Here is a 26,384-nt window from a genome sequence, read left to right as displayed (position 1 = left end):
TCTGGAATCATTCAAGAAGATTTTGGACGATTTCCTGAGAGACCGTAATGTACAAGGGTACAGGTACTCTTAAGAATGAGAACACTCGGGGACCTATACACACACACACACAATAGGTTGGACTTGATGGACTTATGTCTTTATTCAACCTCAAATACTATGTAACTATGTATCTCTCTCTCTGGAGTAATAAATCAGCCTGTGCTCATCCACAGGTCTTATCACTCCCCGCGCCTAAGCCGTTGTGCCCCTGCTCCCAGGTTGTGAAAGCCACTTGGGACCTGTAGTTCACTATGTATAAGTTAACATTGTCTCTTCCTGTCTCAGCACTACAACTCCCATAAATCTCTCTACCACACCACCTCCTGATTGTGGTAATTAATTATTTACAGAAAAGAACGCTCTAGCAGCTCTAGCAATGGAGCAACTGTGCAGGGGCTACAATGGCATCATTAAATGCTTTGAGGAACAAACTCAAATGAACTTCCAAACAAAAATCTAACAGTGTATGGGCAGCTTAATAAAGAACTCACAGTGTTTTAAAAATGAACCCTTTCAGTGGGGCTACCCCTGCACTGCAAGGGTTAAGTGCTCATTTTGATCTAGGGTGGGTGGCACCCTAGATCAAAACCCAGACTAGCACTGGGTTATGGCTTCATGACAGTGGATACACCCAGGGCCGGCCTTAGGGGTGTGCGAGCAGTGCGGCCGCTGAGGGCGCCATGGCAATAGGGGTGCTGTAAAGCTTTCTCGCACAGGGCGCCTAAAGGCCTAAGGCCGGCCCTGGATACACCAGCTTCCAAGGCTGGTGCATCCACTTCCAGCCATAACCCAGTGCAGGCCCCCCTCTGCTTCAGTCATTGGTTGCTAGGACTGCTAGTGTCCTAGCAACCGATGACGTCAGACAGGGCCGGCTGCTACAACTACAAGTCACACAGGAGGAAGTGATATGTCTGGGGTGTAGACAGTCCCTGCAGACAGTGTAAGGATGGAGAGCAGGTGCAGAACGAGGAACGTAGTTTCCTGATCTGCGCTGCACTTCCTGCTTCAGAGCTGTTCAAACGCGGCTGAAGTACTGGGTACACACATGATCAAGGACAAACCTGTGTTTGACCATCTGCATTGGAGGGCAGGAGAAACATCAGGGGTCTAATAGATTCCTGATGTCTCAATAAAGAGAACCTTTCACTTCCATATGCTGTCACCTTGGTTTCCCTTTTGTGATAGCAATAAAGTTAACTGGAAAAAAAGGTGATAAAAAAGTTTTTAAAAAATTAAATAAATAAAAATAAAAACATTTTAAAAAAAGTTGATAAAAAGTAAAAAATAATAAAATAAATAAAAATTTTAAAAAAAGGTAGTAAAAAATAATAAAATAATTAAAAATGAAAATAATTGTAAAATCAACCTCCCACCCTCACCATCTGATACAAATGAACATATGCGTTTAAGGCATGCATGTGCATGTAAACGGGGAGGGGAGGAAGGGGGGAGTTCTTACACAAAAAGAAAAACCCAGTGCGATGGGCTGAGTTTGGCACATCAGCACTGTGCCTGAGAACATACACCAGCAGCTGTGCGTTGTGCAGCTAGTGTGAATGCAGCCTAAATCGCAGACTGCGGTGAGGTATGGACATGGACTGAGTGATCGTTCTGTCTGGACCATGATTAGGACCTCAGCTCGGTGAACATTTTATTCACGGGACCTCCTTGAATTTTAAATCACTACCCCTGGTCTAGGGGGCGGATATAATAAAGATATACTCACCTGATCATCAGTCCTATGGCAGTTAGCGCTCACCTCTCTCCACTCCACTTCGACTGTGGAATGTCCCTCGGCATCCTCACGTCTAATACAAGTCAATGGACCTGTATTAGGCATGATGATATCAGCGTTACTTAGACTGCCGGAGCCCGGGCAGAAGAGGCTGCAGGCACTGGTCTAGCAGGCAGGCAGGCAGCACTGTGTATCAGGTGAGTAGTCCCTAGAGCTTCCCTCCCCTTCTCTGCAGCGGTCTAAGGAGGGGGGCTACTTTTGTTCCCAGTGGTCCCTATGTGTTGTAAAGTAGACACCACTCTGAGCTCGCTCCTGTGATGGACTGCAATCTCAATACAAATTAGTAAACTAAACGTGAGATTATAGTCCAACATGGGAGTGAGCTTGGAGCGGTGGCTACTTTACAACACACACAGGGACCATGGGGAACAAAAGTAGCCACCCTCCAGAAGGAAGGACAGTCTCAACACTAGGGATGCACCGATACCGTTTTTCAGTATCAAGTACGAGCACCAATATTTATATTTCGGTACCCGCCGATACCGATTCCGGTTCTTCCACTAGCATGGAGCAATTAGAAAGGAAGCCGGGAAGGTGTGTCATTACATGGCTCCATGCTGTTTGGCCGGATCAATACTGATTGGCAGGATGCCGGCTCCGGCATGGAGCCGGCCAATCAGGAAGCTGGGCAGCGAGTAATTACCCGCCGCCCGGCTTCCTGATTGGCTCATAAGCCCCATGTTCTCGTGCGGCACTGCCGATCAGAGGAAACCTCTCACTGTCTTGAAGTTCCGGTATCGGGGAAGGTATCGGACCATTTGGGCGAATATGAATACTTGGTATCGACACCATTACGATACTAGTATAGCTGTGCATCCCTAGTCAGCACCAATTCAGAGATCATTTGAGGATCTACAGCCGAGTGATACACAAATAAGCTACAATATTGTTAATAGTTAAGGTACCTGAATGAATTTTTTTGATTTAATTTAGTTCAGATTCACTTTAATTTTTAAAATGCCCGGAGTTCTTTAAGTGGGCATTCTTCTCAAGGAGCATTCTTCCCACTATTGTACTGTGAGCTGTAGATATAGAAATCATTAGCAGGAATTTCCTCAGACTGAGAAGTGATTTGTAGGGTTTGTGTTAGAAAGGTTGTTCTAGTATGAGCTCTGGGGATATGTTGTGTCTTTCACATATAACACAGCAGGGATGATATTTGGCTCCTTCTAAACCTGCATAGAAACCCCCTTTCCAGGGTAGATTTTGTACTTTTTCTGCAGTTATTACCCGATCCTCCTCTCATGGAGATGAATGATGGGAGTAGTAGCCGGTCCTCCTCTCATGAACACATGGTGATGAATGATGGGAGTAGTAGCCGGTCCTCCTCTCATGAACACATGGTGATGAATGATGGGAGTAGTAGCCGGTCCTCCTCTCATGAACACATGGTGATGAATGATGGGAGTAGTTACCGGAGCGCCGGCTCTCCGCTCCGCCCAGCGGCTGCTCTGCAGTTCTCATCTTCTCTGATACCTCCACATGTCCCTCCGTGTCCGGGCTGTGTGCACCGACTCACCGACCAGCCCAGCTCCCATCTCCTCACCATCGGAACCCAGGGATTAGATCCCAGCGGCTGCAGCACACCCAACAAGAGGAGATCCCAGGGATAGGGATCACCGCTGCAGAGATCCCAGGGACAGAGATCAGGAAAGATCCCAGGGACGGAGATCAGAGGAGATCCCAGGGACAGAGATCAGGAAAGATCCCAGGGACAGAGATCAGAGAAGATCCCAGGGACAGAGATCAGAGAAGATCCCAGGGACAGAGATCAGAGAAGATCCCAGGGACAGAGATCACACAGAGAAGGAGATCGCACTGAGCGCTGTGTCTGGGGAAGGATCGCTGCTCTCGGACCTCCAGGCAGAAGATCCCTATAATGAGTACCTGTAGGAAGCGCTGTAAGAGGGAGATTCTGAAGTTTGTTCAGTATCTGGTCCGGCTGGCCACAGGAACTCTCCATACAGGTAAACTGAACTAAACTTTCTGTTCTGCACGGTTCATCCAAGGATCAGGGTACCATAGAGCTGCCAAGCAGCACTTACCTGTGAGGACCTATTTAGATCTATGCATATCATATTTTGTTTGTCTGTGTGTGTGTGTAGCGTCAGGCAGGTGCGATGGCATGCGTCAATATGCGTTTTCCACTTGATTCTGGGTTTTCACTGTGACATCACACATACACTGCAACATTGTACCTGCACTGCAGCACGTTTTTTTTCATGCAGTATGTGCATTGTGGTAGGGCAGCACAAAGATGTGCATGGCTCTTTTATTTGTGTTGTACCAGAACGCATGGTAATACGTTACTCTGAGGGGAAATTATCAAAACTGGAACAGACAATCTGGAGCAGTTGCCCATGGCAACCAATCAGCATCCACCTTTTATTTTCATATCTTAACTCAACAAACTGAAGAGAGCAGTTGATTGGTTGCCATGGGCAACTTCTCCAGATTTTGTCTGCTCCAGTTTTGATAAATTCCCCTCTGTGTGTAGTGGTGCCATGCAACACATGTGCAGTAGGTGGGTGGATAGGGTTGCCATTAAGAAATGATGGCACTACTGTGCACCAACCATTGTCACAAGTGATCTGGCGTGATGGAGGAACGCACACATTCCTGTATAGGATAGATGTGGGGCTTGGGACAATTGGAAACATCAGCATACAGTTTCGGAAAATTCTTTAATATAGCAGAACTCGAGGGAATTTTTTTTATTAACCCTTGCAGTGAGGCTACCCCCAGCACTGCAAGGGTTAAGTGCTCCTTTTGGTCTAGGGAGGAAAATAACAAAGTTATACTCACTCAATCCTCGGAGCAGAGTGGCTGTACCAGCGCTACCTCCAGCCTGTCTCCTCGTCCGTTGCAAAAATAGTATGTTCCTCTGCATCCTTATGTCCTATATACACTGTGTACAGAATGGGACTGTAGAGTGCTGCAGCAGAGGGGGAGATAGGCTCCAGGTGCCGGTCTAAAGGTGCCCATACACTGCTCGATTCTCGTACAAGAATCGCTGGAAATCCCGCGATCGTACGAGAATCGAGCAGTGTGCGTTTCTACTGTACGGTCGCACGTCTTCCGTCGAACCAGCATGTTCGAAAACCAGCCGGGAATCGTACGATTCTCGGCTGGTTAGAACGGTGCTCGGAAGACAAATGCCGAACGGGCCGGTGTGTGCACGCACACACTGCCCGTTCAGCATTGCGGTCATCGGAAGCCCGCCCCTCAGCAGGGAGGGCTTGCGATGATCGAGAGTGCGATCTGCCTGTCCAAGATAGGCAGATCGTACGTTTTTTTAATCCCTGTACAACCATCGCAAGACTAAGGTCTTGCGATGGTTGTAGAGTGTATGGCCACCTTAAGAGCAAGCTAGCACTGAGGATCAGGTGTCTATAACTTTGTTATTATCCTCCCTATCCCTGGACGAAAACCAGCACTTAACCCTTGCTGCACAGGGGTAGCACCAATGCAAGGGTTAATAATGATTCTCCCTGGAGTTCTTCTGCAAGTCTAGGTGTTAGGGCATACACTGAGTGGCCAGATTATTATGACCACCTGACGTTTGTAGGCAAATTAGCTATAATTAGCTATAATTTTGCGCTGAAGTTGCTAGAGGGCCAGACCATTATAAATAGGGAAGCAGGTTGTTTACCACAACAGTTATTTTTTTCTGAAGATCTGGGTAAACAACGCGATTTAACAGCCTTTGAACGTGGGATGATTGTTGGCGCTCAAGCCATGGAGCGAGTATCAGCAAAACAGCAGAATTTGTTAAATGTTCAAGAGCAGCTGTTGTTAAAGTGTTTAAAGACTGGACTGTCAGCCGCAAATCTGGGTCTGAACGTGCGAATTGTGGCCGTCAGCGACTAGTCAATGTTAGGGCAGAACGGAGAGTGGCAAGACTGGTACAAGACAACAGAAGGGCAACAGTGCAGTGTCAGATTCCTCGCATCACCTTTCAACATCTCGTGGAGTCACGAGGCGGCCCAACGAAGTCATCTCGTGGAGTCATCTCGTGGCCCAACGAAGTACTGATGGGGTGGTCATAATAATATGGCCACTCAGTGTAAACCCAGTTATAGCGAATGTGCCAAAGAGGAGGGCTGATTGGAGCTATGGCTGAGCACCAGTGTTCTGTATAACACATTGGACTGAGGAGGTATAACACTTTCTAGTTACTTTTCCTTAGTAGGGGCTTAAGATTTGGGTTGTATAGAGGTAACAGCCAAAGTAACAAGAGGAAGTAACATGCATTTTGATGTGTTGCCATTGACTTGTATGGGTCCTCCAACGCTCTATAACAATAAAAATGCATTGCGGCGCTGAGATGGGAACAGCCAGTATTATGGGGACGTTGGACAGATGTGTTTTAGCACGTCACAGTGCGTGTCCTCAAACCTAACACTGTAAATGGTCCGTCTCTGTTCTGATGGAAGATGCAGTCTGGCTGTCAAGGTGCAGATCGCACAAGATTGCTGTATCCTTATGACATACGTCCATGGAATGTCCAGCGTGGAATCACAGAGCACGCCCTACTGTGTCACGGTGTCGTTGGTGTTTTATGTTCTAGAACAAGTCTATGGAAATCGAATTGATGACTAGAATGCTATATTTAAACACATTTTTATGGTCGGCAATGTTTAGCTGTTGTTTTGTTTCTCTTCGTCTCCATTTACACCTAGGTGTCAGCGTTTCCATGCGTAAAACATGCGTTTGTGCGTGTTTTGTGTTAGATCCGCCTAGGCAAAGATGCACGTTTACTTGAGCAGATCAAAATGCATTGCTGTGAATGAGGAAACACACGTGCAAACGAGCACAAAAATGTGCAAAATGCTTGTGTCACGCGTTTTAATGCACTTCCGTTGACGGGCCAAACGGGCTGTAATCTGCCAGAAAGAAGCTCATGTACCTTTTCCAGCGTTCACCGTTTTTACAGCTTGCAACAAAACTCTCAGGTGTGAACAGGGGCCATAGAAATGAATGGGATTTCTTGTGTTGAGATTTTTGTCACACAAAGCTTTGGGCGTCAAAACGCCCAGGTGTGAACAGGGACTTATGCGGGACCTTTGTGTTATTATATCTGTAAACAATAAGTCAAGGCAACTGAACTTGCTGTATTTTTCTTGAAGACGTTTCACTGGACATCCGACCAGCTTTCTCAATTCACTGTTCACATCTGAGAGTTTCGGAGGATCCAGTGAAGTGAGGGGTTGTGTGCTTGGAATAAGGGAAACTCCACTCAAACTAAGGGAACACATACTCAACCTCTTGAATGTCATGTACATGACCCCAAGTAGTCGTGAGTCATGTAGGAGCATGCAGACCATACAGCAAGTAGAGGAATCCCTATAACCAGCTCCACAATGTATTCTAATAGGAAGAGAAAAGCAGCAGCTACACGGCTTCCCCTGCTGCCCATCAAATGTTTTTGCAACATGTAAACACTTAAAGGAGAACTATGGGGTAAGTGTCACGGGAGGACATAAACTAGCATCCTCCTGTGACCCAAAGCTCAGTATACCGCAAGCTACAGTGACAGTAATGGGTCTCTGCGGGGAGATGATCGTGGAGTGAGCGAGTGATGGTATATGTTCGCTCACTTCCCGATCTATAGAGCCGGCGTGTGACAGTTTCATTTTCACACGTTGGCTCGAACTATGAGGTGAGTGAAAATCACTCACCTCATAGCTCTCCTTTAAAAATAACATAATAACATATCCCCTCACTTCACAGGAAAAGGTGATTGTAAAGGAGACTTGTACTGAGAGAAGCACAGGGGCTGCCATTGACCTCCTCTTAGAATTCCATCTGCCTGGCACTTTCTGGTTTCAGCACTTTGTCATTTCACTGGCCCGGGTCAACCACTCAGATTGGAGAGTCAGGATCATGGCAGATCTCTGATCTGCATATTGGATTCCAGTACATGTTTATATGTAATCCTTTACAGCATTTTATATATGTAACTATTTACATGTTTCACTCACCTCATAGTTCTCCTTTAAACATGCAAATCGTATAAGTAAACGGTATTTATTTTGTGTTCCTTTTTTTTCCGCAGGATTTTTTTTTGATATTCTATACTGCTTTCTCAATCTCATACATTTTTAAATAGAGATATTATGATAGAAATGAAAGCAGAACTCCGGGCTACCCCTGCACTGCAAGGAATAACTAAACATTTTTGTCTAGGTTAAAAAAAAACGTTATACTCACCTGATTCTCGGAGCCAGCTTGCTTTTAGACTGGTCACTGGAGCCTCTCTCCCCCTCCTCTGCAGTGGGCCAAGGTCCTGTGAGTCATCACGTTCTATAGCAAGCAGTAGTTATATGCAAAAACATAATAAAAAAAAAAAGTTTTCAAAAAGGGTTCAAACTTACCTGTGTCTCCGCCGCAAGAGCTGAAGATTCTGGGGTGGCCGCAGGTACAGATCTTCCGCCGGGAGAGGGACACAAGGTAAGTCAATGCAGGCAGCCCAGTAGTGTGCACCCGTACAGACTCCGTGGGAAAGGAAGAGACAGGAGTCAGCGCTGGATCAGGGACCGGCACCAGCGCTGGAGGGACTACTGAAAACTAGGAGGGATTTTGTTTTTGCATTTAATGTAATTTTATTGTTTTACTTTTAGTCTAAATCCAGAAGTGTCTTCCTGTTTACTGTACTAGCAAAGCGTCTATACCAAAAACACTGCAGTCTAGAAAATGAACAGGCAGCTGGATAGGTTTTTGGAGCCTGTAATGCAGCCCCAGGCCCCTCTATGGGCACCACATAATATAATTCATGCTGTGTTGTATGTTGTGTGAGGAAATAGGTAAAGTATTGATGTTTCAACATTGCTATTGATTAAACTGCAGCTGGTTTAGGACTGTTAATGGTGTGCACTAAACTCTGATACAGTAACAATACAGCCAACTGCAGTGCAGAAATGTACTAGTATTACTTTCTGTAAGCTCTCATGAGCAGGGTCCTTCTATTCCTTTTGCATGGTATTGTATTGACTCTGTAACGCCTTCCTTATATTGTGAAGTGCTGCGTAAAGTGTTGCCGCTATATACATCCTGTATAATAACAATAATAATAGTACTAAGTGCTTATACTACTATACTGTGCCAAGTGTTCTATCTACAATGCCCATTAATATGAACAGTGTAGGCACCCTTCAATATTTGTCAAGCTGCCAAACTCTCTTTTATAGACATAGTTTCCGATGTAGGAAATATTCTGTAAATACAAGGGGCATGTTTATTCTTACTTGAACCTTGGAGAGCTTTGTGTATTTCTTCTAGATCTGTGAAGTTATCCAGTGTCAAGCTTTACCTCTGTGCATTAATTTCCTGTAATTCAGACCGGTCACCATCGCTCTCTCTCCTTGTGCAGGGTGACTGGTCTTGTATCCACCCCCTTCTGTAGTTTTCTGCAGGCAGCCTGTAGTGACAGGACTTTCTGGGCCTTCACAGCTTCGCTTTTTCCACAGGGTATGTGCAGCCAAATGATAATGCCACTACTACTTTTACAAGGTAATACTTTGCTTGGCAAGGTGTTTAGTGCGCACAAAGTGTATTAATATCCTTTATGGCTATTGAGGAATATACAGTATTTCAATAAATGTTTTTATTTTTTTTATCCATAGTTCAGCTTTATACGTACAGTGTACGTCTCCCGTCACGAAGGGGTTAAAGCATATCTTTACGCTCAAAAATCAGATTCTACCAATGCATCCCTCTCTGTATGATGATTAATAATAACATAGACATGTCAGGTGTTAAATGCTATGATTTTGAAATACTTACACTTGCAGAGCATTCACTTCCTGCTACGAAAGGGCAAAATAACTTCAGTTTGCCAAAGCAATGCACACTGGGATTGTCTTGTCATCAGCAGAACATTACAGCAGAACATTACAGATGAGGATTATAAATCTCATCTGTAATCTCATGAGATCTCAGTGAAAGGCATTTTCCTCCTCTGAGATGATGTGCATGGTTACATGTCCTGGTCACATGTCTAGTCACATGTGCCAGAAATCAGGAAGTAAATGGAGAGCTAGTAATCTGCCCTTAGTAAATATGGCCACTAAGTCCCACACATTGTCAAATAAGCGATCCATCACAGACATTGAACGGGATATCCACCCATTATTATGTTTATTTCATGACCCCCCACTTACACCTACATCTCGGCAGCCCTCTCTAAGCTGTTGGGAACATCTCTGTTTACTGGGAGCAAAAACATGTATTTTACAGAATTGGATACTAAAAGACCCACCCCAAATTTCAAAGTTGAAACTCATTTTATTCAAATTTTTATCTATGGACATGTTAGAAAAGAATATCCGACACACTAACCAACAGACCAATTTATCCAACTGGAACAAGTTTATACTCAATGATTTATCTATTAAAGGAGAACTATGAGATGAGTGATTTCCACTCACCTCATAGTTCTAGCCGACCTGTGACAATGAGACTGTCACAGGTCGGCTCAGTAGATCGGGAGGTGAGCGAACACATACCGGGTTCGCTCACCTCTCGAACCTGTCACGGCTCTCTGCCGTGACAGGGGGAGGGGCTGGATTCCCCTCTCCCCGCTCCGATCTGCCAGCGCTGACTGGCGGAACGGAAGGGGGAGGGGGCGGGTACAGCTGGCTCTGCCTCTAGATAGGCAGAGCCAGCTGTCACTCACGCAGTTGGGCGGATCCCGATGTCTAAGTTGGGATCCTCTCCGGCTGCAGCGTCTCAGTATACCGCGAGTGGGTGGGTGCTTGTAGTGACCACGGAAGGCACCGTGTAAATCACAGAAAAGAGGAATAATGTCATTCTGAGCCTGATGAAGGGGACCCCTTGCGGCCCCGAAAGCGCTTGTATTGGATGGCAATGTGCCAACAAAATAGATTATTGATTTAAAAAAACGTGTGCTGGTGACATTATTCCTCTTTTCTGATATTTAAAACACACGCGTACTTCTAATGTTCTGCTTCCATATAGCCTCCACGGTATTTTGATACACAATGTATTTTCATACTTGTTGAAATTGTATTACTTTTTTATTTCCTAATTCTAACTTTGACTTGCATGGTTTTCTTCTTACTTATAACTCAATGACACTAATTATCGCCCTGATTATGTATATTTTATATGCATTTGATGGTTGTTACACTACTGGGATCTCATAAATCATGTGCTCTGTGCATCTTATCTTATTGTAATTACCCAAAATTTCATCTGTGAAATGTTTGTGCCATGTCATTACATTTATTTTTCTTCAATAAACGTTTATGCTAAAAAAAAAAAAAAAAATATGGCCACTGTCAGAAGACTGGGGAAGAAAAGGGAAATAAGGTATGCATTTTTTTTGCTGTTATCTTAAAGATCCGGTATAAGTGTTAATAACTTTCATCTATTTTAAAAAAAAAGGCAGCATGTAAAGAAAAAAAAAGCCCATTCGTCCTACCACCCATGCTGCCGATCTTTAAACTTTTGAACAGCTATGCAGTTTTTCTGTATCTACTGCATCCAACACTCATCCAACACTTCTGGGAGTGTTGGATGCCTGATCCCCAAATGGTTCCGTCTGCTGACCCCTTCGTCACTACAGGATACAGCACTGATGTAGCATCCAGCAGATGGAACCACAGAGCACAGCAGGGAAACCAGGCACCCAACACTCCTGGAACTACTGTATGTCAGATGAAGATTTTTTTGGCCAGCTTAGTTCTGCAATAGAGTGAAGATTGTGGCAGCAGCAGAGCTACATATTAACCTTTTTCTTTATAGGCTGACCTTATTTTCTAAAATAAATTGAAACAAAGTTCATTTTATTTTGCACAGCACCAACTGGTCATGTCATGTCATTACTCTGCATTTTAGGTGTTTTAGGCATGTTTTAAAATGACACTAACTCAGAAGCTAAATCTTAAAAATGCCTTCAATTACCCATTGGAATATAACATGGGTGCAAAAAATGAAAAAAGGGCCTCAGTCATGAAGGGGTTAACAAAAATGGAACATGTGTATCACTCAGCTGTAGATCTTCAAATCATCTCTGAATTCATAATAACACTGTCCTTCCTTCAGGAGGGTGACTACTTTTGTTGCCAATGGTCTGTGTGTGTTGTAAAGTACCCACCACTCCAGGCTCGCTCCCGTGATGGACTACAATTTCATGTTTAGTTTACTAATTTGTATTGAGATTGTAGTCAATCACAGGAGCAAGTTGGAGCGGTGGCCACTTTACAACACACCAGGGACGATGGAGAACAAAAGTAGCCACCCTCCAGAAGCAAGGACAGTGTCAGTGCCAATTCAGAGATACATAATAAATAAATAAATAATGAAAAATGTATTTCAATTGCCAACACTCATCCAAGCCCAGAGTAAAATGCTAAGACTGACTGACTTGTTACTAGTTAAAGGAGAACTATGGGGTTAAGTCTCTTCCCCATAGTTCTCCTTAGGGTAACGGGAGGACCCTAGGCTCAGTAAACCACAAGCTGTAGCTCGCGCTATACTGAGACGTCGCAGTATACCGCGAGCAGCTGCTGGCGGTATACTGAGACGCCGCAGCTGAAGCGGATCCCGACAATTGTGCCGGGATCCGCCCAGCTGCGTGACTGATAGCTGGCTCTGCCTATCTAAAGGCAGAGCCAGCTGTACCCGCCCCCTCCCCCGTCCGTTCCGCCAGTCAGCGCTGGCGGATCGGATTGGGGAATCCAGAGGTGAGCGAACGCCGGTATGTGTTCCTTCACCTCCCGATCTACTGAGCCGACCTGTGACAGTCTCATTGTCACAGGTCAGCTAGAACTATGAGGTGAGTGAAAATCACTCACCCCATAGTTCTCCTTTAATGAGGTATTTCTGTAGAGGGAATCCAATACAGAATTAACACATTTTTTTTTTTAGAATTACACCGTATCTGAAAGCACAGCTCCCTCTTTATGGCAACTGGTATACTATGATATAAGGTAGCTAAATAATCAACTTTGTACATGCTATTTGTTACTCATCTTTTCAGTATCATGCCAAAAAAATAACATAACTTGAACAGCGAAACATTAGTTATTGCAGACATATGGTACCTTGCCTTTGTGCCATAGATCCCCTTCTTGCTTGTAATTGTGACTGCCGATGTCAGCAAGTGACTGGTCACATTACCATCCCCCTACAGTTTACTAGGAAAGGGGATGCCGCTGATGACCACGTTGGCAACAATGTTCGATTAAAAGAAATTGGAGCTATTGGTGGTGGCATTGTGTGTAAACTGGCTCTGCATTGAAACCATTTTGGGCTGCTATATTTAGATTTATTTTTTCTGTGACACACCTTGCTTGCTCTCCATCACCTCAGTTGGCACTATTAGGGATTGGTATAGAGCTTTGGCCCCCCAACCAACGTACCTTTGTTTCTCACACACTGATAGCCTCCAGATTAGCTCTGGCGCGACATTGGAAGCGAGTAGAAACCCCTAGTTTATATGTTGTTATCGAAATACTGAATACCCATGCCCACTTTGAAATGCTCCATGCAAAAGCCCATTTGGGATACATTTAATGCCAACTGGTTATGCTGGATGAAAGACCATATATGTACTATACGTACCACATGATATCTAACCAGGTCCTACTACCTGTCGTTTATAGTTAGCTTCACTGATTTTGTCCCCCAGCTCAGCCTTTTCCTAAAATGTTGACTGAAAATATTTATTTGACCTACACTTGCTGGTACAAGTCTCTGTCTTACAGTGTACCATATACTGACTAGTTTTACTTTAAAGTCTAATTTACATTCAGGTAATATGGTAAATTACATAGACCCTTTCGATAGTCTTGTCCTTTCCTCCCCCTACATGTTTAGCTCCCTATCCTTATCCCCTAAAAGATAATTAAAATATCTGAGCGCAGTTCATACCTCAGGCAGTGTTGAGGGATAGGCATGGTTCTCTTCCCCTCTCTTCTCTCTTTCTTATTTATTTTTTGTTATTTTATGTCGCATTCCCTACTTATACAGAGGTTTAGGCCTGTTTCTTTCCGCTGACTAGCCTTACTTCCTTACTCTTACTGTTATGTCGACATGTGTATTCAACCTAATGTTTTGGACTCTGTATGCTCCTGCTCTTATACTTAATAAAAATATATTGTTAAACAAAAAAAATTGGAGAATGGGGGATTGTTAAAGGAGGCGTCCGGTAAAAACTTTTATCAATCTTTGCAGTTGGGTTACCGCCACACTGCAAGGTTTAACTGTTCGTTTTTGTCTAGGTGCTAAAAAAAAAGTTATACTTACCTGATTCGTGGACCGGGTTTGCTCTTAGACCGGTCCCTGGAGTCTCTCTCCCCCTCCGCTGCAGCGGTCTAAGGTCCCCGTAAATTATCAGGTTCTATACACAGTGCATAGACGAGAACATTCCAGTGCCACAGGATAGGAGGAGACAGGCTTCAGACACCGGAGAAGTAGGGAGCTGACTCAGCGCTTCGGGTGAGTATAACTTTTTTTAGCACCTAGAAAAAAATTAGCACTTAACCCTTAAGATACCAAAGAGGGTACAGCAGTGTAAAATTGGACAACAGCAGGATAGTTTTAGTCAGAGATAACAAGCCTAACTGGTGTATGCCTAAATTTTATTTTATATAATAGGATAGGAGGTGCAGTGAATGTAAGGGATATAAAGGTTTAGGTCTACACTGTTCTTGCACTTAATTTTTTTTCTTTCAAACTATGCAGCAGTGAGCTGCAAACAGAAGGCAGCTCCAAGGACAGATGGTCACTAACAAGTGAATTCTGCACTTCAAACGTATCCTATCCCAAAATGCAGGATTGAAAAATTGTGGTCATTATGCTGTCTTGTCCTTAAGCTCCTCCTCTTCAGCCAGGTGACTTAAACCGGGTATACATAGTTCTTTTTTTTTTCATTCAACCTGCGGGCTGAACAAAAAAAAATAGAACATATCACTCCATCATCGTTTACGAGCGTGGATAGATGAATCCCTCGCTGGCCGCTGTCAGAATACCTTAATGGAGCTAGCAGCTGATTGGCTGCTTGAGCATGCGTTTCTACAGGGATGCTGGGCATGTGTGCTTTCATATAATGCTTATTAAATTATTATTATTGGCATTTATATAGTGCCGACAATTTACGCAGCACTTTACATACTGTACATTCACAACAGTCCCTGCTATCAAGGAACTTACAATCGAAGATCCCTAACTCACATGCATTCATACAAACAGACACACACTAGGGGCAATTTAGATGCCAATTAAAGTGCTATTAAACCCTCAGCGTGTTTTTGCATATATCTACTGCTAGCAAAAAAACCTTTTCAAACAGGTTTAGGCCTGGTTCACACCTGGGCGTTTTACAGCGCGTTCCTACGTGCTGTAAAACGCTCAACATGTGAAACACAATAATTGCCTATGGGCATGGTTCCCACCTGGGCGTTTTACAGCGCGTAGGAACGCGCTGTAAAATGCCCTACGCCCAAAGAAGTACAGGAGCTTCTTTGGGGCGTATTTGCTGCGCGTATCCATTGGGATATAGCCGGATAGCCCTCGGAAACGCGCGTTTGTCGCGCGTTTTCTTTCCTGCAAATCAGGTAGAAACGCGCAGCAAACGCGCATATTCCGTACGCCCAGGTGTGAACCCAGCCTTAAACATCTGAAGAGTCTCAGGAGGCTGGGCACATGCGCAGTTCAGATGTTCGGCCAGGAGATGAGGAGAGACACAAGGTAAGTCTATAGAGCAGTGTGCACCCACACAGAGTCCGTGGGACGTCGGAGAAGAGGATGACAGAGGAGTCAGCGCTAGATCGGAGACCCGCACCCAGCGCTGGAGGGACAGCTAAAAACTACACTAAAGAAGAAGAAGTCCTTACACTAACATTGAGGGGAGGGAGAAAAAAAATATCCTTTAATGTCACTTTAAAGTACCATCCAATAAACGTACCACCATGAGTGATGGCAGCGAAACAAGTATAAGAGGCAGGCAACAACAGAATAAATCCGCAGGAAAGGGTTGAATTGTGGAGATGCAAGTTTACAGGAAGTTGAAAGTAATCCATTTTAGCACAGGAGAGGACTTGCTGCAAGTGTGGGGAAAAAAGGTCATGCAGGAGTTCAGCATTACATCTGGTAGGAATTTTAGACTATTGGGAGGTATTGGAAGCCTTGAGTGCTGATTCATTTTGGTATAATAAGAGTTAGAAAGCAGCCCCATTTCAATCTTTGTTCACTCTCCCTCCGATCTGTATTCCCCTGTGGTTGCTTGCCTCTGCCTAGGTTCCAACAATCATCTTCCCATTGTTTTGTCTTATTCTTGGAGCACCTTCTCATTCACACTGCTGCTCTATTCTGATGGAACAGGGGGAATAAATAAAGCACCATGGAGGCTTGTTTTGGCATTTTTACCCTAAGGTGCGTTTTACAGATTTACAAAACTCTCATGTGTATCATAAAGGGCAGTGCCAAAGGTTAATTCATTTCTGGGTTTCCTCATTTCCACCCACACAGTTGTGGTTTTGGTGCCTTTGTCCGCATGGATCCAGCTGAAATGAAGAAATCCTTTCTACTTTTTTTATATTCATGAATATTTTAATGAGTAATTAGCAGATAAAATCAGTAGTTTAAGTGCCTTCTATTTCATTCCCCAGATCTATAGCAGAAAACCGCATAGAGTTTGGACCTCACTGAACTGCTTTATGTCTGGACACTGGAGAGAAAAAGGATTTTAAATTGAAGCACAAAGATTAAATTAAGTATTATATTGTAAAAAAAACAAATCTGGACACTGACTTGGTGGTAAGTAAACTGATGCATTAGAGACTACCGAATTTCCGTTTGTAGATGATAGATTCCATTTACATAGAAGCAAGAAGGATATTAAAGACAACGTACCACCAGAATGTTGTATGTATTTGGACAAACAACACTTCACTAATCAGATTCATTTTGCAATATAGTGCCAAATTCACTCTGCAATAGGCCATATTGAATGATTATTTGCATTGTCAGGGGGTAGAGCAGTGTTCAAAGCTCTCAGTGCTATGCACTGTCAGTGCTATGCTGCCATGTGTCTAGGGCTTACCTGTCCTTCTTTTCTGACCATAAAGCATAGATACCAAGCGCTTATCTTTCAATTGACCCAGGGTACTATAAGGTATAACTGGTTGTGAGGGTCATGTCCTAGGTCTCCAGGAGATGGAAGCTATTTTTTAAAGTTTCTGGGAAATGATTTGTGACCAGATGGAGGAGGAATTGGATGGAACCAAATGCTGAGTGGATGGAGAGCTCAGAAATTCCAGGCTAAACCTCTCCTCATCTCTGCATGTCCCTGCAAATGTTAGAGGGGGAGTAGGGACAGAGGGAGCAGTGGTGAAGTATGCAGTAGCAAAGTCGCTCTTTGGCAGAGGGGGCATAGGTGACTGGCTGCCTACAGTGTCTGGGATGTTGGGGTTGAGTGTCAGGGGTGCTGGGAGGCAGGGAAGTTCAGAGTCAGGGGTGCAGGGGGTACAGTGGTAGGGGTTTAGGTTGTTTGGGAGATGCAAGGACAGGGTGCACACTGTCAGTCGTACTGGGTTTTTCATAGGCAAGAATGCAAAAGCTTTCTACTTTCAAGCCTGAAAGGATTCTACTCCAACTGAACACCACCTGATATGATGTAGGCAAATGGACCACATCGCCCTCTGATCTAAGGTACAAGTGCAAGGGTATTTAGTTGGCATGGGAAGGATAACAGTATAGTTAGCCGTTAGGCCCCATTTAGACCTAGGTTTACAGGTGAGCTGGCTGCAGCAAATGATAGAAAATTATTTTCCACCTACTGAGCCTCTCTCTGATCAGTTACATCATGCAAAGCTAATCTGCAGCCTTTCTGCTTATCTTTTTTAATGTAATTATTATTTATTCATTCTTGCAATATAATAAAATAAATAGTAAAAACAAAGAAGAACATTGAAGAAATTACAGGGTAAATATACAATTCCAGAGCGGCACATTTTAAGTGTTGTAGTAGGAAAGTCTAAGCAGGTCAAAACAGCCCAGTTATAGAACTACTCTGATTGTCAATTCAAATACAAAACACATGAAGAACATTCATCCTGTGGTCCTAATGGACGGAATTGGCAGGGAGGGGATACAAGGGATAGAGAGAGGAGAGGAACAGGGATGAGACGGTAACTTGGGAACATAGGTCGAGCAACAATAAAAAGGAAACAGTGAAGGTGAACGACCACATCAACCAAACAGAAAACATTACAAACCATGAGCAAGATAAACCAGGCCAGCCAGGATTCAAGTAGGATATCAACACCCAACATCTCTAGTGTTAAGACAGGGAATAGGCAATTGCCAGGAGCCAATCAAGGTCCATTCATACTCCATCGTAGTATGGGTTGTGTCAATGTACGATAGGGCTCTGACCCCAAGAAATTGTAAATCAAGCAAACTGTCACTATGCCACAGAGTCTGGAGAGTTAGGCTAGGTTCACACCTGCACCACACCGCACGACACCCGGGATCTTTTAATAATAGATGTTTTTCTTTTTTCTCTTAATTTTGGGTGGAGTAGGGAATGTATATTACTGCGTTGAAATTGTTATATGTGCCCTATTGGGGGAATCTCCCTTTACTGTCTGTACCAGAGCACAACAGGAAGTAAGAGGAAATCTTTTCAAAGTGTCCTCAGAATATGTGTCCCCATTGGAAGATTTCTCCTATAATACTGTCCCGGTGAAAAACCTTCTGCATTGGTAATATTGCTCACCAGGACAAATAGAGAGAGGGTGACTCTCTCCAGCAAGATATAGACAGCAATACAAACCTGGCACGGATATCAGTACATTGCACCTCTATCCAAAACTACAGAAAAATGCTTTATAAAACGTGCTTTCTACAGGGTTTGTCAAATGAGGAAAGAGTTAGAATACTGGCCTTCTAATACTACCACGTTCCATAGATGTTTGTTTACTGTGGCTCCTGGTTCCTGTGGCTTTCAATATTCTCTGGTTGAACTGTAAACCCCTGTTAACAACAATGAAATAGATACAATATTAATGACAGAATAGATCAATAATGGATTGAAGACTGCTGAATCTAAAATAAAGGTGCGGTCAGCCGCTTGTTATGAGCTGCTCATTCATAGATCCCTGACTTTGCTAAACTTTCTAAAAAATATTTAACTCTGTTGATGTTCCAGTATTGCATTTAGCACTAGGCAACGACCTAGATCTATATTTTTTTAATACAGATGCCACGGCAACATCCAAAGCTGAATCGTGTGATATAGAGATATGAAATACAAAGTAAGCGCACTACATACCCCAGCCTCGAGGCAGCAAGGGGCAGAGGGGCGGCAGGGGTGTGGAATTGTGGAATCTCCTGACGGCCAGAACATGCAGTTCCGGGCACCAGGCGGGTAGTTGTTTTCTACATTTAGCCCTGCTTTAGCGATGTTGTCAAGATCACTACTAATAAGGCTGCAGGTCTGCCCCCCCCCCCCCCCCTCTCCTCTTTCCACCCCCCGCCCCCCCCCCCCCCTATGTACCTTCCTCCCCGCTGGCCGCCTCTCTCTCTCTCGATCTTCAGGATGGAGATCATGATTTGATGTTCTGTTGTCAGAAGGTTGATGGATAATGTTATCCTTTAAACTTAAAATCGTTTCTGGGAACGAAGTCCGTGCACAGTCAGAGGTTGATCTAAAAGCTATCAGGCCTCAATACAAATTCTGGGGGGTTTCCTGACCCTACACAAATCTTCATCTGCCCTGTTCAGCCCCATCAGGTAACAATTCAACACAACTGGTGGCATTTCTTTTATTTAAATATGTTTAAATCTGGGCAATTCAAATTGTGCACATATTAAAAAAATGCATAAGCCGAGGTTACTGTTTGTGAAAATCACTTGTCAATAAAGAAAGAAGATCCAATGGTACAGGGCAGCTGAAGTCACATGTAAATGTCAATTATTTCTGCACAATGTGATGCTGTCAATGTCTACTCCCACCTCCCTGTCAGCCAGAAAGAGTGTCCATACCATGAAAGCTGAACCCTACCCTGGAGCAGAAGATGGATATAACAAAAGTGCTTCCTTACCCGCTGTAAAAAAGCTGGTCTTTTTTATTTTATGACCGTTCTTGGAAGTCTGTGAAAGTGATGGACAGGCGGAAGGGATTTTTTCATGTAAGCTTTGGTTGTATTATCAAAAACAACTATTAGTAACTTTTGTTGTAACTTACAATAGTAACTTTTTTTATTATGCAGATCAAAGGACATTCTGCATTCAAAATGACTAATCAAAACACAATAATATTATAGGTTTATTCTCGTCTGTCCGAGTTCTTCAAATGAAAATGTGTAACTGTATGATACTGACAGTGTGGGCGCACATCAGGAACACATAGGTGTATTAAAGCTGAACTCCAGGCAAAAAGATAAATGAACAAGTCAAATACATACATAGTAGTCATTTTACCTGCCATGGGGTTTCTATTTAGGTTTATTTAGTCCTGAGATCTACACAGCTTTGCATGCAATTTAGCCCTGTCTTGTAAGGCAGGGGACCTTATTTTTCTCTGTTACAGTTTGGTAACATTCTTGTCCTTCCCCCAGCCTGTGACCGGACAGTGATAGAAGAAGCAGGACACTGAAGAAATCATCTCTTAGGCTGGGTTCACACCTGGGCGTACGGAATATGCGCGTTTGCCGCGCGTTTTACCGAGATTTGCGGTAAAAGAAACACGCAACAAACGTGCGTTTCCGAGGGCTATCCGGCTGTATCCTAATGGACACGCGCAGCAAATACGCCCCAAAGAAGCTCCTGTACTTCTTTGGGCGTAGGGCGTTTTACAGCGTGTTCCTACGCGCTGTAAAACCCCCAGGTGGGAACCATGCCTATAGGCAATTATTTGTTTTCACATGTTGAGCCTTTTACAGCGCGTAGGAACGCGCTGTAAAACGCCCAGGTGTGAACCAGGCCTAAGTCACTCTTCTCACTCCTCCTATCAGCATGCTCATTGCTAGCGCTACAGTACAAATGGCTGCTTCTCCTAATACCAGCCGGAGCTGTCCTGTACAGGGATTTCATAAGATTTATACCAGGTCATACTAGTTACACTGTCTGTATTTAAAAAAATTAATGCAAGCATGTATGACTAAAGAGCTAAATTAAAGTGGTAGCAAACTGCCAACCTGAACGCTGCAATATCAGATCCCCAGGAGGTGTTTCACATAATGTTCAATCACAAATGGAAGGAGATTGGTTAACACCAGAGGTATGTTTAGCAACCTCCCTGCTCATCATCCTGAACAGAAAAGCTGCCGATGAGACCGAAGTGAAGCCAGAACACTGCTTTCATCAAAGGTATAGGCCGGGAGGACAGCAACAGTGTAGGAGGGCACACAATCAGCTCTCCTGAGCACTGGTAGAGGCAACAGGAGGTAGGCAGGCATGCAGCAGTTGCATAGGGCGGTCATTTTTTTATTAATAGCTGTGATCAGCCACTGATCACAGCTATTCATTATGTAGCAGAGTCTTGAAGCAACCATGAGCTTAGAGCAGAAGGGAATCCAGCTGCTACGTATAAGGGTTACTGAGTTGCTCTGTCGCATGTAAACCTTATGTCAGTGGCAATGAAAGAGTCAAATACCTATTTCTGCCCTGAGCAACAAAGGGGAGCATGCTGTATGCATGCGTGTGTGTGTGGAACTGATGAATGCCTAAGAAATGCTTCTTTTAAGGGTCCACTTTGTTCTCAAGCACTTGCCCGCCAACTTGTTGTAGCCCTGTGCTGTATAGACATTTTCCTTTTAACTGCATAATTATTATTCTTATCACTTATTATTAATACAAAATTGAATAAGCTCTTTAAGCATTAGACAGACATGAACACAATTAGAGTTTTTTTCTCAATAGGCTGTAAAGTGCATTTGTGCACCCAAGTGTGTAAAATATACTAATTTGCTTTGCGGTTTTTTAGCTCTGTCTATGTTCCGGTGTAGTGAGCACGTCCAGTCAGTTAATGAAATGTTCATGTCTAGGAAGTAGCACAAAATAATTCATTTTACTGTTCCCCGGAGTGTACAGTGTGGTTTTAGGCATGGCTGCAAGGTGTGCAAAAAGAGGATTATTTTCAAACTGTACCTACAGTCATGTAATTGTAGAGATAAGTGTTTTCGGCATAGCTGATGTGAGAAATCACATTTCGTTTTAAATCAGTCAAGCTTGATCAAGTATTTCAATTGTTGATAGAATTGGTGATAGAATATGAATAGAATGATAGATAGTAGATAGATAGATAGATAGATAGATAGATAGATAGATAGATAGATAGATAGTAATAGATAGATAGATAGATAGATAATAGATAGAGAGATCGATAATAGATAGATAGATAGATAGATAGATAGATAGATAGATAGATAGATAGATAATAAATAGATGATAGATAGATAGATAGATAGATAGATAGATAGATAGATAGATAGATAATAAATAGATGGATAATAGATAGATAGATAGATAGATAGATAGATAGATAGATAGATAGATAGATAGATAGGCTCCCCCCACACAGCCGCATCATCCATTTATAGATCCTTTGGCAGGATTTATGAATAGAGAAACTAGTCCTGCCTGCCATTGGACTTGTACTTCTCAATGAAATACAAGGGCGATGATGTTACTGAAAATCCGCACCCGGACATGGACGGGAGAATCTGCAGGAGCCAGAGCATTGCACCTATTCCTTCTTTTGCTGGCTCCAATGCAAAAAATGCAACACTTCTTTTATGAAGAAGTTTGCGTTTATTATTCTTTTGTAAAAAGTGGTCTTTACCGTTAAATCTTTATCTTAACCCAAAAACAACATTTTTATATTGCAGCAGTCCTTGACAGCGGTGGCTGCATTAGTTTGCCTCTTGCAGACTCTTTACCCTTTAGTTTTGCCTTGTGATCACGCCAAATTCAAAGTGACAACACTCTTTATCTATGGGGGAGCACTAGGCTGCTCTCATGATTTGGACAACAAATACATCCTCCTCTGCACATCGAGATTACATAGAGAGGAGATGTTCTGTAGTTCACAGAAGACAGTTGGAAAAGCAGATTACATTGTTTGAGCTTTCAGTTCAGTAAGGAAGTTACAAGGACGCTGGATTTCTGGCACGATCAACAGGTATCTTTCTGTAATTGTTAAAACCAAATGCAACCAACACATCTGAGATCTAGTAAGCTGCAGTATATACAAAGTCTTGTTCTTAGATATACTTACAATTAGAGAGATGAGAACAAAATATATAGCTTGCCACTGCTGCACTGTCCTTGAAAATACTAATTGCCTGGCTGTCATGCTGACCTAGTTGCTTCGAAGAGAATAGGGATTTCAACTAAATTGACTGAATTGACTTGCCTGCCAGCAAAAAAAATTCAATAATCTCATTTTAAAAGCTTCTTTAGAAGAAATCTGCATGAAACAAATGTTTTTTTCTTAATTTACAGTCAGCTAGTTAAGTTTATTTAACTTTCTTGGCGTTTATGTTTTTTCCCCTTTTTTGTGTATTTGAATATTTCTGTACTTTAGTCTTTTATTTTATTTTTTTTGTTGTCAGTCTTTTTTCCTGTGAAAGTAAACCAAAACAAATGAAACAGGCTAATGTGAGGTCAATGTTTGGCTCAAGTCTAGGATGGCTGAAAGCATCTTCCTTAAAGCAGAACTCTGGAGAAAAGTAATGCTAAACCTTGCAGTTGGGTTAGCCCTGCACTGCGAGGGTTAACTGCTCATTTTTGTCTATGGGTGGAAATATCAAAGTTATACTTACACAATCCTCCTTCACAGTTGCTCATGATGACCGTTTGTCTCTGGTACAGAAAATGATGCCAAATCCAAAATTGTCACAGGAACAGGAGGTGAAGGCAAGTCTTCTAATGTGGAAACAGGTTCTGGTGAGAGCTGGCCATATGTGGTGCGAATTCCAGACAATTCCTGGCTCCACAAAAGTCAATAAAAGAATCAAAGGAACTGATTGAAAATTGTCAGTTGAATCGGATTCAATGTAGTCACTGTTTGGGTGTTCAGCTGCCTGAATACAATAGCCAGTAGAGGGAGATTCCTCTAAACTAGGGATGCACTAATACCGTTTTTTCAGTATTGAGTACAAGTACCAATATTTTTTTTTCAGTACTCACCAATACCGACTGCGATACTGGAGGCCCCATTAAGGAAGCAAGGTGGCGTATAATGACTTGCCACCTGGCTTCCTAATTAGCCGGGAAACCGGGCGGCATGTAAAGACTCGCCAACCGGCTTCCCGATTAGCAGGGAAGCTGACTCCATGCTGCCTCGTCACTAGGTGATGAGGCAGCATGGAGCCGTCTTTCTGGCCAATCAGGAAGCCGGGGGGCGGGTAATGACTCGCCACCTGGTTTCCTGAGTGGCTAGCTTATCGACCAATCAGGAAGCTTGGCAGCGAGTCATTACACGCCGCCTGGCTTCCTGATTGGCCGGGAAGCCAGCTCCATGCTCCCTCGTCACCAGATGATGAGTGGAGCATGAAGCCGGTTTTCTGGCCAGTCAGGGGGGCGGGTAATGACTCGCTATCCGGCTTCCTGATTGGCCAGCTTCCCGCCCAATCAGGAAGCTTAGCACCAAGTAATTAAACGCCACCCAGCTTCCTGATACCCGGAAGTTCGGGGTATTAGGCTAGGCATCAGAGCATTTGGACGAGTACGAGTACTCACCCAAATAATCGTTATCGGCACCCATACTAGTATCGGTATCGGTGCATCCCTAATCTATACCCAATGTTTATCAAGGATAGGGGAATTAATTAATTTCTCTAGTTCAACAAGCTTGGCTAAATGAGAAGCCAAACATTACTTGCCTTGGTGAGATCTGCTCTTAGTTTCTGCTGTGTCTCTGGGACAGGAAGTTCGGGCAATCCCCCAACAGAACACTGCCAAGATAAAAACAGACGGGTCTTAACCTTTGCATTCCTTTCAACCTGCTCTATCCAAAAACAAAAGGAGGGCTTTACATACAGGTTGACACCTGAAATCTTGATATGACAATTGATAATGCAAGCAGTAAATGTTACTCTTTACTGCAGGCTTTCTCAACCAGGGAGCCGCAGAACCTTGGGGTTCTTTCAGACTTCTTCGGGGTGCCTTGAAATTTTTACACAGCATCATGCCTATGGCGTGAAAGTGGGGGACTCTGATGTGAAAGGGGGCTCCTAGTGTGAGAGGGGGTGACTCTGATGTGAAAGGAGGGAGCTCCTGTTGTGATGGAGCTCCTAATGTAAAGGGGGTTTCTTATGTGAAAGGACAAACTCTGATGTGCAGGGGCCTCCTAATGTGGGGACCAAATGTTTGTGTTTTTTGTGTGAGGGTCCCCCCTTAAAATCCATACCAGACCCCTATCTCAGACAAGGGTCAAGTATGGATTTTGGATGTCATTTTTGACAATTTTACATTGGTGTGAACAAGCCCTGGGTATGTAAGTATCAGCTAGATATTGGTTCCACTAGTCTTTGCTAGGAGGCAAAAGATATGGATCCCGCAGTGGTTTGACATTGGGACTTTCCAGTCCTTAACTCTTAATTCCTTAAAGGAGAACTATGAGGTGAGTGAAAATCACGAGCCGATGTGCGACAATTAAACTGTCAGATGTCGGCTCAATAGCTCGGGAAGTGAGCGAACACATACCGTCGCTCGCTCACTTCTCGATCATGTCCCTGCAGGGAGCTGTGACTGTCACTTGCGGCTCCTTGCAGGGATTCCCAATTTCCCATCCTCTAGCGCTGCTAGTAAGCAGTAGATATATGCAAAAAGGTTTTAAAAAAACAAAAACGCTTTACCAGCAGTTTAAACTTACCCCGTCTGCGCTCCGCGCTCCCGTCCGAGATAAAGAAACTGCCCGGGCGGCTGCAAAGCATCTTGGGGCGGGCGCATGCGCAGTTCGGATTTTCGGCCGGGAGACGAGCAGAGACGCAAGGTAAGTCTATGGACGCGTGCACCCGCATGCAGACACCGCTGGATCGGAAGTGCCTGCAAGGACAGAGGAGTCAACGCTGGATCGGAGACCCGCCACACCGCTGGAGGGACAGAGGAAAACATCAGGAAAGAGGAAGATCGGATAAGGAGACATCATTTAAGGTAAGTGCTAACATTAACATTGGGGGGAGGGAAAACATTTTTTTCCTTTAATGTCACTTTAACTCTGTTGATAATCTTGGCAATAAAGGGTAAATATCCCATCTCCCATGGCTGCTGATGAGCGATCTGCCCATCTACCAGCAACCTAAAACAAAACACTGGCAATGGACTGAAGGCAATGGACTGAAGGCAATGGTATGGATTATACAGGCACATTAAATGGATCTTTTAAAGGGTTCATGGGGGGTCACTGAAATTCTAGTAATTAACTCTCTAATTGGCTTCTATTTCAGCTTTCATCACAAGAAAATGTGCACTTTGTTAATTTGCTCTTTTAAACAAATAAAAAAGACAAGTCCTAGAGCTATTTGCAGTATATAATTCTCGAAGAACTTTAAAAAAAGTAAATAAAAAA

The 26,384-nt window shown here is 43.6% G+C and overlaps 1 protein-coding gene across 3 annotated transcripts in view; it reads left to right on the top strand.

The window, feature by feature from the left end:
- KCNIP4 (potassium voltage-gated channel interacting protein 4) overlaps positions 1 to 26,384 on the top strand; it is a 478,128-nt gene that overhangs the window by 76,333 nt on the left and 375,411 nt on the right. Inside the window, exon 1 of one of the 3 annotated variants that reach the window (XM_018561753.1) lies at positions 3,666 to 3,804. The exons of the other annotated variants lie outside the window; for them this stretch is intronic. Coding sequence (XP_018417255.1) covers positions 3,717 to 3,804 — 88 coding nt within the window. The 5' untranslated portion in view covers positions 3,666 to 3,716. Of the gene's footprint in view, positions 1 to 3,665; positions 3,805 to 26,384 lie in introns of those variants that run through there. 3 annotated transcript variants of the gene reach the window in all.

This window comes from Nanorana parkeri, unplaced genomic scaffold, assembly GCF_000935625.1.
Source record: "Nanorana parkeri isolate BGI_ZX_2015 unplaced genomic scaffold, ASM93562v1 scaffold543, whole genome shotgun sequence".
NCBI lineage: Eukaryota > Metazoa > Chordata > Amphibia > Anura > Dicroglossidae > Nanorana > Nanorana parkeri.
This window is presented reverse-complemented; position numbering and strand designations above follow the sequence as displayed.